We start from the raw sequence: 18,264 nt of genomic DNA, 5'->3' as shown, positions 1-18,264 counted from the left end.
GGAGGAAACTCATTTCGGCCGCTTGTATCCGGGATCTTGTTCTTTCGGTCACGATTCACAGCTCGTGACCATAGGTGAGGGTAGGAACGTAGATCGACCGGTAAATTGAGAGCTTTTAACTTGAGAAATGTTCATCCTAAATTCAACTGAATACGCTACAAATACATGATATTTTGATGTTCAAAGGGATAAACCTTTCCCCCCCCAAATATTCACTAATTTTGTATTGGATGCCTGCAACACATTTAAAAAAAAAAAAAAAAAAGACGGGAGAGGGGGATGTTTTCCACTGTGTTACATCACCCTTCCTTTTAACAGCACTCAGTAAGTGTTTGGGAACTGAGGACACTAATTGTTGATGCTTTTTAAGTGGAATTTTCTCCCATTCTTGCTTGATGTACAACTTCAGTTGCTCAACAGTCCGGGGTGTTAGTTGTCGTATTTTGCGCTTCCGGTTGTGTTTCTTTATAAATGCCAGTGATATTTTTTTTAGACTCCGGCAACATTTGGAGGACTTTTGGAAAAATAAGGGATAGCGGTCGCTACATCTACTTCAGAGTCGAGAGGTTCAGCGTTGGAACCTCCGGTTTGGGATTCCTGTGGGGAGATTGCATGTGTGGGTGCTTGCATTGCATCGGGGTACTCCATCTTCCTCCTACATTCCAAAAACATGCATGTTAGGTTCACTGAAAAATCTATATTGCCCATTTGTAAGATTGGGGAAATGGTGACTGAGCATGTCATAATGACCCCCCCAAAAAACTTGAGTCACTGCTTAAAATAAAAAAAGAAAAGGAAAAAACAAAAACAGTGACATTTTTCTTCCCCACTGTGGGTGGTGTAGGCATCAACTTGCCATTTTGCTCCCTTGAGCTTTTGTAACATGAATTTTGATTATAGAGCAGTATATTACCCCCATGTTGTAAGAGGACCCTGAGAATCTATGAATGGAAAATGTGACGTGCAAGTGCATTGACACTCTTGAAATTGCTGCCAACACCTGGTGTGCCCTTTAAGGCACTCTAGCTGTCCCTGAATGTCTCCGTGGAGGGCGTGGGTGGGAGCGGGGCATGCCTAAAATGACAAGTCACTCCTCTACGTACACACCCGCCCTCCCGAGGAAAGTCTCTTGGTTGGTCCATCCGTGGGTCACTCTTAAATCCTCCCCTCGTGTTGCTGCTGTTGATGCTGCTGCATGTGTGCATGTGTGTGTGCAAAAGCGAGAGAGTGGGAGGGGGAGCCGAGGAGCAGTTGGGACTAAAGCAAGCACGATGTTGGCACAGAGGACGACCCGCACGGAGCTCCGCACAATGGAGCGTCTTTCTAAGCAAACGAGCGAGTGCGTGGACAGTGGGGATCCATAACAACTTGCGAAGTCACCCGAAGGATTTTAGGATTTTTTTTTTTTGCCACTTAAGATTCTGTCCCGTTTGTGCGTGCCTCAAAACAGAAATCCGAGTTATTTTCACGCTGTGTGCGGGACGTTTGTTGCGTAAAGCGCCCAACACCATGAACCACACAAACAACCAAGCGGTGAGTAAGCGTCTGTCGTTTTTTCCTTCCTATTCCTTGACAAAGGGTTAAGAGGGTCTGCTGGCTGCGTGGAAAATATCAGTCACTTGTCATCGTCGACGTCACGCGTCGCGTGGATCGCCCGTGTCGCGGGGCCAGCACGTTTTGGGCCAACCTCCTAATTGGTTGTGGTGCCGATTGGGCTCACAGCCAACTTTCACGCCGCTTGCATGCTGAAGTGTGCATCCTCCGAACACCAGCTATTGGACATGTGCTGAATGCTCAGTGGCCAGTCTGTCTAAAGTTGTTCTCTCTTTGGGAAATTCATACAGAATGTTTTCAAAATGATTCCCGCGGGAGCTGCTAAAAATGCCCAATTGTCAAAAAAAATAAATTAAAAAAGGACATGGTATTGGGCAATGACACTGTGTAGAGAAACCTTGCACACTTGTTCACCATCTGCTTGCAAGCATACTTTGATTACTATGTGTCAGCCTACACTGTCTAAGTACAACCCCAATTCAAATGAAGTTGGGTCGTTGTGTTAAACATAAATAAAAACAGAATACAATGATTTCCAAATCATGTTCAACCTATATTTAATTGCATACACTACAAAGACAAGATATTAAATGTTGAAACTGATAAACTTTATTGTTTTTAGCAAATAATCATTAACTTAACTTATGGTTGCAACACGTTCCAAAGATGCTGGGCCAGGTGGCAAAAAAGACTGAGAAAGTCGAGGAATGCTCATCAAATACCTCTTTGGAACATCCCACAGGTGAACAGGCTAATTGGGAACAGCTGGGTGCCATTATTGGGTATAAAAGGAGCTTCCCTGAATTGCTCAGTCATTCACAAGCAAAGATGGGGCGAGGTTCACCTCTTTGTGAACACATGCGTGAGAAAATAGTCGCAGAGAGTCCACATTTCAAATTGTTTTTGGAAATTGTGGACATTGTGTCCTCCGGGCCAAAGAGGAAAAGAAGCATCCGGACTGTTATGGACGCAAAGTTCAAAATCCAGCATCTGTGATGGTATGGGGCTGTGTTAGTGCCAATGGCATGGGTAACACATCTGTGAAGGCACCATTAATGCTGAAAGGTACATAGAGGTTTTGGAGAAACATATGCTGCCATCCAAGCAACATCTTTTTCATGGACGCCCCTGCTTATTTCAGCACGACATTGCCAAACCACATTCTGCACATGTTAGAACAGCGTGGCTTTGTAGTAAAAGAGTGCGGGTACTAGACTGGCCTGCCTGTAGTCCAGACCTGTCTCCCATTGAAAATGTGTGGCGCATTATGAAGCGTAAAATATGACAACGGAGACACCGGACTGTTGAACAGCTGAAGCTGTACATCAAGCAAGAATGGGAAAGAATTCCACCTACAAAGCTTCAACAATTAGTGTCCTCAGTTCCCAAATGTTTATTGAATGTTGTTAAAAGAAATGATGTAACACAGTAGTAAACATGACCCTCTCCCAGCTTTTTTGGAACGTGTTGCAGCCATAAAATTCTAAGTTAATGATTATTTGCTAAAAACAATAAAGTTTATCAGTTTGAACATTAAATATCTTGTCTTTGTAGTGTATACAATTAAATATAGGTTGAAGATGATTTGCAAATCATTGTATTCTGTTTTTATTTATTTTTAACACAACGTCCCAACTTCATTGGAATTGGGTTGTATAAGTAACCAGTTCACCATGGGCACCTCTAGCCCATTTTTTGGGCCGATGAAGCATCCCTAAAATTAATCCAAGCTCCCCTAAAATTTGAGAGATCAAAACATTTTGAAACTAATCTTTTTTTAAAACAACCTAGAAAAGTTAAAACCACAGTACTTGGTTGTAACAACGAATCATTTTACCACTGTCCTCTGTTTGAATTTGAATGAGAGAAGTTAGTTGTTGTGTCATGTACAATTGATATTAAAGTCAAGGTGCTACTGATGACCTAACTGACTGGCAAAGGTGTTTTCTAGCCAATTTCTGGGGAGTGCTGAAGGACCCCTAAAATGAATCCCAGCACCCCTAAACCTTGAATCCTAGAATTGTTCCTGCCTGACTTATGTGAGGCTGGATTTCAATGCAGGTCCAAGTGCCCCTTTCAGCTTTAATGCCGACATAGTGGTACCCGAACTTACGAATGACCTAGCTCTTGAATTTTTCGAGGTATGAGCCATCGCTTGGCCAATCTTTTGCTTTGACTTGGGAGCAAAATTGTGAGATACGAGCGCTATATGGTAGCAGTGAACTCTTCTCTACTCCACACCAAATAGCAGTTTGGCAGGTATTGAACAATTCTTTAAAAAAAAAAAAAAAGAGCCTACAAGCTGTTTATTGCCACGCCCAGTCAAAGTTTACTGTCAAACTAAAATTAAAACAAAGCGAATTACATGTTCTGTATTTAGAATAACCACATAACTTTGCCTTGGAAACGTCCTGCTATATTAATACTAACACATAACGCAAAACACCACAGACAGGATAACGAATATCATTGATGTGTTAGTTATAACCCTTTAATCAATGGATATTATGTAAAAAAATTTTAGCAACACACACAGATAGACAACAACAATACTCACAGGCATATATTCTTTATCTTCTGTGAAAAATGACTTTTGTAACTGCAGCTTACTGTGCAGTTGTAACCGTCTTCTTTGGGTATGTATGTACTGATATAGCATAATTAATTGTTTGTTTGTATGTGTTGTTTGAGCAGACACGGACGTGTATACGTCAACTATCTGTGGATTGTGCTTCTGATTCCCTTGTAAAAGTATCTGAAGTGTCTAAGTCTGTGTGTCAGGCGCTCGCAGACTTGTGGCTCTGCACAGCCTCCTCTAATCAACGTTTGTGTGTTGCCTCTGAAAATCATAACTGGCTGCTAAGTCGTACATAATGACAGGCTGATTCTTGATGTACAAAGAGAGTTGACATTTAGGAAGGAGTTTTATTTAGGACCACACCGAAAAGAACAAAATAGTAAAATTACAAGAAAAAAGTCCCTGTGTCATGAGAGTAAAGTTGCTGTGCCAAAATATTTTTTGTGAGACAAAACCTTGACAAGGTTAGCACATCTGCCTCGTAGTTCTGAGGACCGGGGTTCGAATCCCGGCCCCGCCTATGTGGCGTTTGCATGTTCTCCCCGTGCCTGCGTGGGTTTTCTCCGGGTACTCCGGTTTCCTCTAAAAATTCCTAGACTCTAAATTGCCCTTAGGTGTGAATGTGTGCGCCAATGGTTGTTTGTATGTGCCCACGCAGGCACGGGGAGAACACGCAAAGTCCCCACAGGCAAGGCCGGATTTGAACCCGGGTCCTCAGAACTCTGAGGCAGAAGTGCTAACCAGTCGTCCACTGTGGTCGTTTTAGTGTGGCCTTAATTCTCTGCCGAAAATATGTATGTCTTCTGTCGATTTTTTTAAAGGCCTCATGCTTCAGCATCACCCAGAAATTGTAAGCACTTGACATGTGATCTTTCTATTCCTCGAATGTGTTCTGTGTGTGCGTAAAATACACCAATGTGTGTTTCCTTGTGTCCCTGCTGCTGTTACAACCACAACCATGTTGACTCATTAGCTGAGAAAAGTTCACTGATGTGTCACGTCGTCTCCTATTTTGATGCTTTCTCTGCAGTGACACAGCACAACACGAGGTCTGCACCACTTCATCGCATTCGGCCGTTACAGCAATTTAGCAGCGCGCTCTTTAATGCATTACTGACGCTGCTTTTCATTGTGTCTGCAAATGCAGCAAGTGAGAATGGAATCCTCTTACAATCGATCCCCACTTACTGCAGAGAAGCTGCACTGTCTCTCAGTAGACCTGGCTCTCCATCCGCTCCTCTTTGGATATCTATGGAGATAAATTTCTTGAGTGCTGTCTCTGCTCTTCTTTGTCTCCTCTCTGCTTACAGTGGGGCTGCAGCCAACGTGTGTGTTATGTGTTTATGTGTGTGCTGTGGAGGTCATTCCTTTTCTGTTTCTGCATTGATGTACAACTCCTGAACATTGAGAGTCACACAGAGAAATGAACCCATTCCTCTGCACAGGATGAATGGTTGAATTGGAACAAACAACAACAAAAAAAACAGATGTTTATACTCTACTGCTTCATGAAACTGCCTTTCCACCCAGACCCCAATTATGACTCCTGGCCCCCTGCTTCTGTTACAAAAAGTGTTGGGGTGGGCTTCTCAATGGCTTATTGCGACATTGTGAATGGGGAAAAATTGGGATAAATGGGAAGAATAATTTACCGTGGATGCTCCAAGGTCAAACAATACATTCTGTGAAGCTGGTTGTCCTCCAAAAAGGAACTGATGCAACTAGAAATCAATTGCTCCAGGGTCATCCATCCATTTTCTGAGCCGCTTCTCCTCACTAGGGTCGCTGCTCCACGGTCATACTTTATCAAATATTTATGAGCTAAACATGCATTTTTTTAAGTAACATTGTACCATTTTTTTTAACAGTCATACAAGTGTGTTTAAATATGATAAAGACAATGTGAAGTGACCTCAGAGATTTCCTTCTCAATACATTATACATGTTTGAAGATAATTTCTAATAACGTGCAAAGACTGAGAACTTTTGTATGTAGTATTCAGTTGTGAAGAGCTAACGTAAACCGTTTTTCACCATTTCTGTTTTCCTGATTTGGGGCTGAGAGGGGGGCATGGCTAAAACATCCCCCACCATATAAGAACTTGAGCGCCTTTGTTCACATTAGCTCTTATGTGGCTCAATTACGACTCACTTAATATTACTGGGCCCAAGCCTGTTAGCTTGCGAGACAGCTGATGGCTAGCGCCTCTAATCGCACCCTGGAAAGCCCTGCGATGACTCGGTGGGATATATTCCAGCTACTGGAAGGTTTAAGCAGATATATTTCGCAGCTCAAAAATGTAGTTATGTGTAGGCATAAGAAGGCAATTTTCAGTGGGGCTTGGTTTTGCGTATTCTGCAGACACGTCCACTGTGTTTGAGAGTGGAGGCAAAGGCTTGATTTTCTTCACAATTTTGAACTCTCATTTAATATACCTGGGGATTTTTTTGTTTAATGATTGAAATTTGGCATGGTTGTTAACATGGGTGGTTATCAAAGACATCTATTTACACTTTACACTGTTTTTAACCTAAATAGTAACAGAAGTAATGTTTAACTAACCATAATGCGAAGTTGAGGTTAGTTGGATAGTGACTAACTGTTGTTTGACTTCATAGCTGTTTTTCTTCCTTAAAATTTTGGTTGAATTCCAAATTGTGTAACCTTAGTCGTATTTGACTTTCACATGGGATAGATTTGGAGATGGAATGTATCAATTGACAGCATTTTGTGATGTAGAATTGTTGTTTACATTAAAGTTGTGTAGTCACTACAGTGACTACACAACTTTATTGAATGCATAAGTATTGAATGCATAATGGTTTTTCCTTGGTAACAATTAGTGTCAGGCAGCTTTAATTCAGGCCCATCGTCGCTGCCTTAATGGGCTGCTGTAGAAAGTACAATAGCAACAGCGTAAAGTTTGTTGCAATTTTAGAGCTACAAAATCACAGAAGTTGGTTGTTAATGTTGCAAATTGCAAAGTGAAAGGAGAGAAGTTTCCTTGGCTGACGAAATTAACACGTCAATAGTGCTGCAAGTTTTTAATTGTGGCATCTTTTTACAGTGTTTACAGCTGTGAGAGGCAGAGTAATTAAAGGAATGTGAAGGGGTTTAGCTCAGAATGCCCCTGGCTCCTCTGTTTTCCTGTTCCCATTTCTTTCTTTTATTCAAACAAGGCATTTAATAATTAATTGTCAAGACAATTGTTGGAATATAATTTGTTCTTGGAATATATATTTAATTGTAGAAATATAAACTTTATTTCCACTATTGAAAAAGAATGGATGATTGAGTATGATAAAGGAAATGATCGCCCATCCCATGTAGACTTTAAAACGATACATAGACAGTTTGGTGGAGGAGTGATTACAAGGTGGTCACAGAGGTGAGCAGCTTGTGTGGTTATCTGTCTGCAGCTGATGCAGTGCGTCTGGCAGCGGATCAGAACCAACCTCAGTCCGCAATGTACTTTATATCTTGTCTATCTGAGCAAGCAGATGCTCAACTACCATTTTTCTACACGAGACCGTTTGATGAATACCTCGTGTTAGCTCAGTGCAATTACCTTTGTGTCGACGATATGTGCAGAGCCGCAAGAAGCATGCAGAGACACACTCGGCCAATGCGACCATTTAATCTCACGCCACTCATATGATGAAATTCTAGCGTATATTACTATACTCTATACTCTCTGTACATATTGCCACATGACTTAGAGGAATAGGTGTAAATTCTTCAGTTTAACATTCTGGTTATGAAGAGTTAACCACTGAATGTGAGCAAACGTGAGTGGTGTGAAATATGCTTTTATCATTTTTAACTTTCATAAGTGTAAAAAGAAGACCACTAGCGTAAAATATAAAACCATTATAAGATGCATACATACTGTAAGTGAAGCTGTGTCAGGCTGTGCAGGTTTTTTTGCTTTGGTTGTGATGTGATTTAATTGTTCTCTTATCTAGTTGAGGCCGGCCCTTTGTTGGAATACGTGTCACAAAAATGCTTGATTAAAATCAAAAGAAAAAGCAATTTATACTTTTGATTTATCCTTTCATGCTCTCTAAACTGAGGTCTCATGAGGTTATCATTAGATACAGTACGTGACTCCGATTTTTTGTGTGAGAAATTGTATGACTTCAAGGATGTTTGACTTTAAAGGTTCCACTGTATTTATTAAAATACCATAATGGGAATATTCAACCATCCATTTTTTTATCGCGCTTATCAACATGAGCCCACCTGGCTGTGTGCGAGAGGCGGGATACACCAACCTGGACTGGTCCCCAGCCAATAGCAGATCATGAAATATTGTCAATATAAATCTGCCCATTGAAACTGTTACTCCCAACCTGTGTTATATTTATTACTATAATCGTTAGCAGATGGACGCAGCACATTATTGTCATCGATAAAAACTAATGTTAACGGTACTGTCTGTTTTTTAAATGCTCCAAGGTCTCCAACAGTTGTGAAGTACAATTTACTTCTGAACCACTATGAACTATGGGTTTGTAAAAGAACTGCACAAAACTCTTTACAATCACATTAGCACTGATGCAAGCACAACATAATAGGAGTCTACCAATAACTAGATTCCTAAAATAGATAATTTAAGACTGCATATTGTAATCATAATTAACACAGGTTATTTTAAAATAAAGTAAATGAAAACTGTTGCTTTAATCCCATTTCAGCCAGATCTCATTGTTCCGGCTGAATCTGGAGCATCAGTAATCAGAGGAGGCTCTAAGGGGCTCCTAAGTGGCAGAGGGTTGAAAAAGGTTAGATAGTTGTCTCAGCTTACATTTGTCCTTCATGTTTGTCAATAATTCATCCTTTTACTTTTCTGCTTTTAATTGATGTCAGTGCTCAATCACTCTGAATGCAACCTTTTTCAGTAATTCAACTTCCTCATCTGCACACAGCCCTTCTCTTTCCTTTTATGTTCTTGGTAAGTTTTTAAATCCATATTATCCATATATTTGCTTATTGAAAAGGTCACTCAAGTGATGTGCATCGCAAACTCAAAGGCTTCATGAATATTCTAATTGCCTATATTCACTTGAGGGCTATTGCAAGTCGATAGTGATTCAAGGACACACACACACACACACACACAAGCTTGGCAAGAAGGTGTGCTGCTCTGTCGTTGTTGTGCGTCTTTGGCTGCGTTTAGCTTCCTGTCAGACAAAAGCGCCTGCATAGCGATGCTCACGTGGGGGCCACCACATGTGGTTCTTAACACGTGTGGCCATATATTCTAAATAAGGCAACAGTACGAACAGTTATGAATTATGGAGTGCAATAAAAGCAGCTTCAACTACCGGGGCCCTTGGCTAGAAAGAGAGACGTGGAGCGAGACAATAAATGACTGCTTTTCCACAGCTGGCACTATCCATCTACGGTGGCCTGGAAATGCAAAACAATATAACAAATTCTGAAACACTTTTACATTTCAAAAAACAAATTAACAAAAGCAGAAACACTTTTACAAAAGACTAAACAAATTACAAAAGACGAGACACCTGGAAAGGGAACATCCCATTTCACAGACATTCTTAGAAATCCCACACCTTTTCTCGGCAAGACCCGCCCCGCTTCAACATGAATGGCTCCTGCATCGCGGGAAGGGTAGGCTACGCAGATGTAACGAAATATTTTTGTTCATCTATTTATTTTTCACTGTAGGGGATTTCTAAGAATGTCTGTGAAATGGGACGTTCCCTTTCCGGGTGTTTCGTCTTTTATAATTAGTTTTGTCTGTAAAAGTGCTTCTGCTTTTGTCAATGTGTTTTCTGAAAGGTAAAAGGGTTTCGGTTTTTGTTAATTTGTTTTCTGAAATGTAAAAGTGTCTCAGTTTTTGTTCGTTTGTTTTCTGAAATCTAAAAGTATTTCACAATTTGTTATATTGTTTTGTACTTCGAGGCCACCATATCCATCAACTCACAACAGAGACTATCTACCATATTGTCTGATATGCAATGGGATTCCCTGTTATCTGGCTAGGTGTGCAATTCTTGCAAGATCATTTTTGGACAATCCTAGTTGTAATTAGCGGTTTTAAACATGCAGATATTTCATTTTCAGTATGTTTTGCACTGTGCTGTGTCTGCAGCCCAGGTAGTTTGCCGGTGAGAGAGTTTGTAAATGTTAGTTAGGGCATCTGAGGTAATTAACTCATCTTTACTCTTTAGTGATTCCTTCAAAGAGGAAAGCCTGGGATTGGTGTGTGTGTTTGTGTGTGTGTGTGTGTGTGTGTGTGTGTGTGTGAATTGAAATTATTAATTGGCAGGGGAACTTAAAGTGAGCTAATTTTCAAGCGTCGGCTCATTAGAGCTCTTCAAATGTGCTTCAGTGCATTTCTTGGCAAATGTTGAGGCTGGACTTGTGAGAGGCAGATAATCGGCCACCCCTCCCCCTTTCCCTAGTTCCCCCCCGAGGTGCAGAAGCTTAAGGCTTCTTTATACTCGCGCGGACGGCGACCGCGCTGACGTCACTGCGGCTATCCCGCACGCAGTTTGCCTTTATACTAGAGTGCAACCCACGCGCGCTGTTTTGAAAGTGTGCTGCAGTTCTCCTCCAAGTCGGGTGTGTCGCTACGGCTGGTATTGGCTAGGACGCCACAGGGTGGAGTTTCTGCTGCATTTTTGGCCATTTCCGGTAGACGTTTTTACTTTACTTTCCGTAACAAGGAACAAAGCAACAACAATGGCGACTGTGAAAAGTGTCTGCTAGAACAAATGGACCGAGATGGCCAGATGATGCGTTTAATTTTTCTGCAAAATCGATCAAGAAGGCGGCGGCATAGATGGTATGTAGAACCAAGGGGCATGCTGAGTACGTCATCACAGCATGTGACTAAAATGGACCAATCACGAGCGATGATCTCCGGCGTTCTACACGCAGCAACAATTTTTGCCGTGTGCGCGTCAAGCTACGCAATTCGTCGGTCACGTGATGCAATGCGGGTGTTGTCGACCGCGGGTGTATAAAGAGGCCTTTAGCCCTTTTACTGCCACCTCCACTCTCAAGGAAGAAACTTTGCCCTGCTTTGCTATGACCAGACATAAAAATAAAAAAAAAACAACACACATTTATCTTGGTTCGGCCATGCTGTCTCATTACAAAGAATTTCATTGAAATCAATTACGTGAAAAATCCATCATTCCTGGTTGAATAATAATCATGAGAGGAACAGACAAATTTGTTGCATGATCCATTCACATTTTATACATTTCAGTTGTATTGCGTACATGAAGGCACCTTCATGTCACACTGGGAAAATTGGAACACTAAACTCCAAATACGATACCTTTGAACATTCGCATGTAAAGATACAATACAAACACAATAGGAGAGACCTTCCAGCATATCTCCTGCGGGTGTGAACAAGCTTGTCATACTGAGAGCCGTCAATCACAATGACACATGCTGAGCAAATTATGAAATGCATCACCCAATTTCTTTAAACAGTCATTTGATGTGTGTGAGAAGGAACACGCTGGACGAGGTCAACAGGAGTGAACATCTTTTAGTATCTTTCCACTCCACCAAATTGAAGCTGTGAAAATTATTTCATGCCATCTTTTTCTAACTTTACTCCCTAACGCAGACAGAAAAAGACAAGACAAACACAAAATCAGCTAATAATACCACATCATAAATCAACAAACGGACACTGGTGGCACTGTAGCATGCTGGGCATGAGAGCCATTGCGAGTGTGTGTTGCGTGTCTTAATTCATTAATTGCCTTGCCCAGCCACAGACTGTACAGCCTGCCAATTACTTGCCTTAGGATTTCTCCATGACCGTCGCAAAAGCCTCTTTCCTTGGCAACAAATTTACTTTGCTCTATTTTTGAAATTTTGTCAGAAGCTTGTGTTAAAGCTGTTGAGATGTGGCAGAATATTGTCTACACCTCTTTGAGCACAAGTTTAGATTTACTGTTTGTTTCCATTATTGAATGGCAAAATGCATGAAAATATTGCTCAGCTGTGATGCAGAGATGCAGTGAACCCCGGTTATTCGCCGGGGACAGAGACTGAGCCCTGCCACGAATAGTGAAAATGTGCAAATAAGTTACATCCCACCCCCAAAAGGGCTTTGTATCGATGCCATACAATGGTGACAGTTGCCTTTTGAGGTGGATTTCATCACACTTGTGCTTTTGTTATATTTGAGGATAAACTTACATATTTTGCAAGTGACCGTGCTATCGTCTCATTTTCAGTGAAACATTTCCACACACTTGAGACACCGCTGCTAGTTTGCTGTGCCGATCGACCACCCGTTGATTTCAGTGAGGCGTCCATGTTGTTAATGTCAAAACGTCACTGGCAACTTTAAGCGATAATCGTCATTGCGCAGTGGTAACATCGACGTGTCGACATGCAACGTTCTTCTCCAGTCAACAGTTCCTGATGAGCTTTAGCCTTGAAGCGGTACCCAGCCATGCATAAATCTACACTCTGCAGACACGTTTATATGGCATGGGACCACACACGCTAATAAAGTGCTGTAGATAATGATGCGTCCATGTATAGTTAGCTACAGTACACATTGCCGTTACATGAGGCTGTTGTAGGGTTGGTCTGTCTGCTGCTTTCTGCTCCAGCAGTGCGACTCGATGATAATGTATGTATATTCATCTAAAATCTAATACATCTACAATCTCTAGCTCGGAGTGCAATTACAGACCCACATGCTGCTTTGCTCCCTATGCTGTTTCAGCACGCTGAACTAAGGTACTCCACTGCACTCGAAGTTCGGTGAAACGATTGTGCTTGCATGCATAAAATTCACACATAAGGACCAGCCTCACTTTAAGGAGTGTTAAAAGAATAAGAATATACACTAGAAATTATATAACAGACTCACATTCAAACCTGTAAGACTCCAGTGTCACCATACACATTGTTTTACTTGTTAGTAAAGTTAGTGTCTTATTGTTTTTACATTTTTTAGTGGTTAACTTCTTTTTACACATGTGACAGATAAGAATGGTCGAAAATGTTTTATGGCAAGAGTTTGAGCTGGGGCATCGCAACAGTTCTGTATGTCAGCACAGTACTCGTCAATGCACCAATACTACACACCGATACCACTTTAAGGTAACACGGCATCCATATTCTTGCTCGTTTATATCTCCCAGAATGAACGTTCTTCTTCATGTCCTCTATGTACTCCTTTTGCACAGTGCCCCCTCGTGTTCACACTGAGACACCATACAGCCGAAATGTCTTCTGTTAAAGGATACTGTACGTTTAAGTGAAATGTGTGGCAAGACTGTGATATAAACATGCAGTTGGATGTTAAAATGTAAGTAATGACTAGTTGTTAATTTAAAAAGTGTTGAGTCAAACTCCATGCTTAAGAAATGTTAGTGTTTTGTGTTATTGAGCAACATTTAGTTATTCTAAAATACATTTTCATCACAATTGCAAAACATAGTGACATTAACATGATGTTAAGTGTCGATACATGGTATCTGTGAGTACTCAAATGTAAGTACTTGCACTTGTACTCGGTCCCAAAAAAGTGGTATTGGTGTATCCTTATTTTTTTTTTTTCATACAAGTATGTACTGTAGTTATGACTTAACCACTGCATCACTATAGGTAAGTGATAGTAGGAAGGGAACCCGGTCATAATCTGAAGACCCTCTGTAGTTTGTTCTGCCACCGACTAGTTTTGGACTGGACCCATCCCCAATTCATTCATTTTCTATAAGGCTTGTTCTCAATAGGGTCACGGGTGTGCTGGAGCCCTTCCCAGCTGACTTTGGGGGAGAGGTGGGGTAAACCGTGGAAGTTCTGGCAGAATCCCCAATTTTCCACTCAGTATTTCCAAACTAGTAAACCTCTGTTTCTTCTCTGCTGTGTTCTGGCATCCCAGCAGCGTCTGCAAGCAACAACACTGTAGGGATATTGTTATGAGAATTAAAACATTGTTTCTGACTCCATTGTTTTTTTAATTTTTTTTTTATTTTTTGCGCCCCTCATGTTTGTTAGTTTGGCCTTATCTGGTGCCAAGCTGTGACTTCTGTAGTTAATTGGCAAAGTATTTGATGGAGTGCAGTAGAAGATAAAATTAAGTGGAACCATTTGACTAAAGTGAATTATTTTGTTCAGGATCAAACTGTTGCCTTTATAAAACTGTTATTAACTGTACAAGCATTGTTTTGTGTCACGTGATTCATTCTTTATTCTCATGGAATTATCTGTAAAATAAACCTAAACTAAAGTGAAACTACTCACCCTTTGAATACGCCATGGCACACAATGATTAACAAGGTGTCTGCAGTAGTGCGGCAGCTATCGAATATTTTTATCGAGTAATCGGATGAAATATGTTTGTTGAAAGACCAATGAATGAATACACAAGAAAACATAAGCCATTTCACTTAAAAATGAACAACCAATAGTTTTTCTTTTTTAAATAACTGTTTTATTTCTTAAATTAACATTGAGGAGCAAACTTTTTTCTTCCCGGTAAATATTGTCAGTGTGGCAAGAAAACAAATTTCAGTTTAAACTTACAATTAACATTCTATAAAAAAACACATAAGGCATAAGGAGCCTGTTGTACAACTTCACTTGAGCAGCTTGGCATTTTATCAGCGGACCAACTATTCTACATTCTTTAAGAAAATTGATTGCGTTCAATGGGGGAAAATATTATTGCTTATCGGTCATTTCAAAGTAATACATTTTAGAGCTGTAATTGCAATACCGTGATGCAGTGAAACCGCAACATTTTTGTTTAAGGTTATCATTCGGGATGTCCCGATCCAGCTTTTTCACTTCTGATATTGCAGCCTTGAGTTTTGGCCGATACCGACATCGGTCTGATCCAGTTTCAACAATAATCATACATAATTTACTTATTTTGTAGTATGGAAAGTTAGAAAAGGGGACAAGTGACACAGAAATCACTTGTCCTACTTGGACTTCATGTTTAGCTCATTGACTGCCTCGCTCGCTGCGCTGAGGGTGTGGGAGAGGAAGAGGGTGAGTAAAAGGGAAAGTCGGGGGAAGAGGGTGGAGAGGAAGGCGAGGCACATAATTGTGGCTAGCCGATTGAAAGCAGCCAGCACTTTAGTCTGCGAAGTCCCGCTGTGTGTGTGCGTAATTCTTGGACCGAAAAAAACACAACATACACGTATCCCATAAAAAAAAAATTTCTACTAGACCATGGCAAAAAAAGTTTTGGCTTGCATTACATAAACTCTTCACTTTAATATTGGCCATGCTTCCTTAGGAGTGTGATATATGAGATGACCAAAACATTTTATTTATTTATTTTTTACAATATGGTGCCGTAGGTTCTAGTTTTTGTAATTAAATTCAATTATTATTTTTCCCAACTAGCTTAAATTTTTATAGGTATAGCCAAGCTTTAACGGTAGCCGTCTGGTTTGCTTAGGAGATACAGGTCAGAGGTCGAGGGTCGGCGATCTAACCCGCAAAGCCTACTCGTGCAGAACAAGAGATTGTAAACAGTCCATTACACACCATCTGTGGGGGTGTCAAATCCACAACCAACACTTGTATGTTTGTGTTAATGTTGTGTGTGTGTGTTTTTTTTTGTGTGTAAGATCACACCAACGGGCACACTAGTGAGGATCAATGCAAACACATGCACACAACATGACCAGATGGGGACAGAGAGGTAATCGAGGAAGTGACCATCTGGCATTGACCATTACACCAAAATTCCCACTGAAAGCTTACTGTTGCATAAGTGTTGCCTACTTCTTTTAGTTCATTTTAGATAATGATAATTATCTTATTAATTGAAGATAATAAGTTGCCATTAAGACGCTGTCAGGTAGAGCACAGCTTTAGGGAGAAGTCTAGAATGAATTCATGATGAGATGGAGACTTGACATTTGTGTTGGCGGAAGAGGAGATGGGGAATGGAAAGTTAACCCTAGTGAAGGGGCAACAAAACCCAATGTTTTCATGATGGCTAAATGATTTTGGAAAGAAACAAAACACAGTATGTATGACAATCAATGACCACATTTAGACATTACAGCAAAGTAGGACCTAAACAGAAATGTAAATGGCGAGAGTAGAGCAAAGTAAGAATGCATACAGACTGAGGTAAATAATTAACTTGATTTTTGAAAATCACAGTGGGTCATTGATTTAAATCTCAAAATTGGTCTAGTCTAGTCACCTCGTTCTTTTCAATACTTTGTCAAGTTCATCATTTATTTAATTTTGTAATACCAAATCTACGTCTTGCCAAGAAAACTGCTAGGATGTTTTTTGGGGGGGTAGGAGTTTAGTTTGCCGGGTATCACATGATGCATTGTATTTGCCTTTAAGCCTATCTGGCTCTGTACAGTGATGCCATTCTTCCAGTCTAAACTTGTGATTTCTCCTCTTCTCCAACATCCCGCCATCTATCCATCCACTTATCGTGTTCAGTGGTAAAAGTGAGCTGGAGCCTATCGAGGCAATTTACATGCTGGTCTACTCACCGGTCACTTACAGGTCAACAGTGGATACTAATAGACCATTGAGTGAAAATAAAACTGTGTCAAAGGCAGCCAAGTGAGCTACTACATGACAAGTAACCATAAGTTTGCAAGTCAGAGGATTTCTGAACAAATTATCTTTTGTCAATTTTGTACTACTCACCTCAGAAAGAATCTACTCATATTTGATGTGTTTTTCTTGGCAGAACCAGGTACTAGAACTAGTTTGGTTTCCAAGTGTGTTCGGCTGAAAATTCATTTCTGTAATAGTCACATGATGTAAATAAGAGGCCTTTGTTTTCTTCCATATATGTAGCATTTCTCGTTCCGCTTTCTGCTGTACCATTTTGCAACTGCATTAGTCATGGCAGAACATATTCAGACAAACAACCAATCTCCTTTTCCGAGCAATATCTGGTCACGTAGCTTAATTGTCATCATTTTTAGTGATTAAATATAATAAATGTATATGAATTGAAGGCTGGTAAAAGCTGAGCTATTTCCCCTTTGTAAAACGTATGAAGGCTGAATTAAGGGCAAAAATGTTCAGTCCTTAAAATGGAGGTTGCCACAGTACCGATTGTGCGCTTGTGTAAAAATGTGACACCGTGACAGAAGCGACATCACGCTATGCACGGGCTGTTGCGTGACACATCATGCCTCTGATTATGGCATACCAGCATGTTGTATAATTTTTCTGAATTATTATTTGTTTCACACATCGTTTGCATGAACCTGGCTTCCCATATACACTCTTAAAACACTAGAAAATCACTAAGTAATTCTCTGACACTGTGTGTGTTGGTGTGTAAAGTGTCTTTGATGAGTTTATCTCTCATCTGGTATCAGGTGGTGTTGCTCGCTTAGCTTAAGGTTTAGTGTGAGATCTCGGCTATTTGTCTTCTATTCTGAGATGCCCAGAAGGAAAAGCCCGTTAATTAAGCTTCTATAAATACAGGACCTCCGCATAGCAGGTCACGCTGAGACCTGCTGCAACTGGACTCATCCTGATGCAGTCTGAGCTAGGCTTTTGCTCCTTATCCTTGCAATTCAGCTCAATTCAAAGGAGCCAAATCAGAACTTGTACTACAATATCGTATGCAAATGTGGTTTCTGTTGGCATTTGCAGATTGATAATGATTTGACCGGTGTACTGATGTGATATTAATAATTTTTTTTTGTGTAATAGTGTGATTTACCAACACTCATAAGCATCACTGATAAATCCTGACCATGTAAATCAATAATGAGAATGATTGTCTTTAAAATGCCAAATTTGTAAGATACTGCTGTAATAGTGATGATCACATTAAGTTATTGAAGTGGATGGAATGTTGTGGTCCAAATGTTAGTTTTTTTTGTTTTTGTTTTTTTAATTTTAAAATAATTTTTTTTGCATAATTTTGATTAAATCTTGCCTCGGAGCTACTTAGGAATAATAATGAATAGTCCAGACAGATTAGATTATTTTATTTATTTATTATTATTTTTTAACACATAATGCATTGCAATAGGCAAGTGGATGAAAACCCTATAGAGTGGGGGAAATGGTCAAGTAAAGCATGATTACCACTTGTATATGTCAATTATTTAAACACAAAAAGTGAAATACAACTATAAAGGAGGGATTTTTTTATTGA

At 40.3% G+C, this 18,264-nt stretch overlaps 1 protein-coding gene across 6 annotated transcripts in view; it reads left to right on the top strand.

Moving 5' to 3' along the window:
* rtkna (rhotekin a) overlaps positions 1 to 18,264 on the top strand; it is an 82,558-nt gene that overhangs the window by 49,255 nt on the left and 15,039 nt on the right. For 2 of the 6 annotated variants that reach the window (XM_061767277.1, XM_061767276.1), the window contains exon 1: positions 1,165 to 1,533. The exons of 3 other annotated variants lie outside the window; for them this stretch is intronic. In XM_061767277.1, the coding sequence (XP_061623261.1) occupies positions 1,186 to 1,533 (348 nt within the window). In that variant the 5' untranslated portion in view covers positions 1,165 to 1,185. Of the gene's footprint in view, positions 1 to 1,164; positions 1,534 to 18,264 lie in introns of those variants that run through there. One more of the 6 variants, XM_061767272.1, reaches the window with a different exon arrangement.

Source organism: Phyllopteryx taeniolatus, chromosome 3, assembly GCF_024500385.1.
Source record: "Phyllopteryx taeniolatus isolate TA_2022b chromosome 3, UOR_Ptae_1.2, whole genome shotgun sequence".
Classification (NCBI taxonomy): domain Eukaryota; kingdom Metazoa; phylum Chordata; class Actinopteri; order Syngnathiformes; family Syngnathidae; genus Phyllopteryx; species Phyllopteryx taeniolatus.
This window is presented reverse-complemented; position numbering and strand designations above follow the sequence as displayed.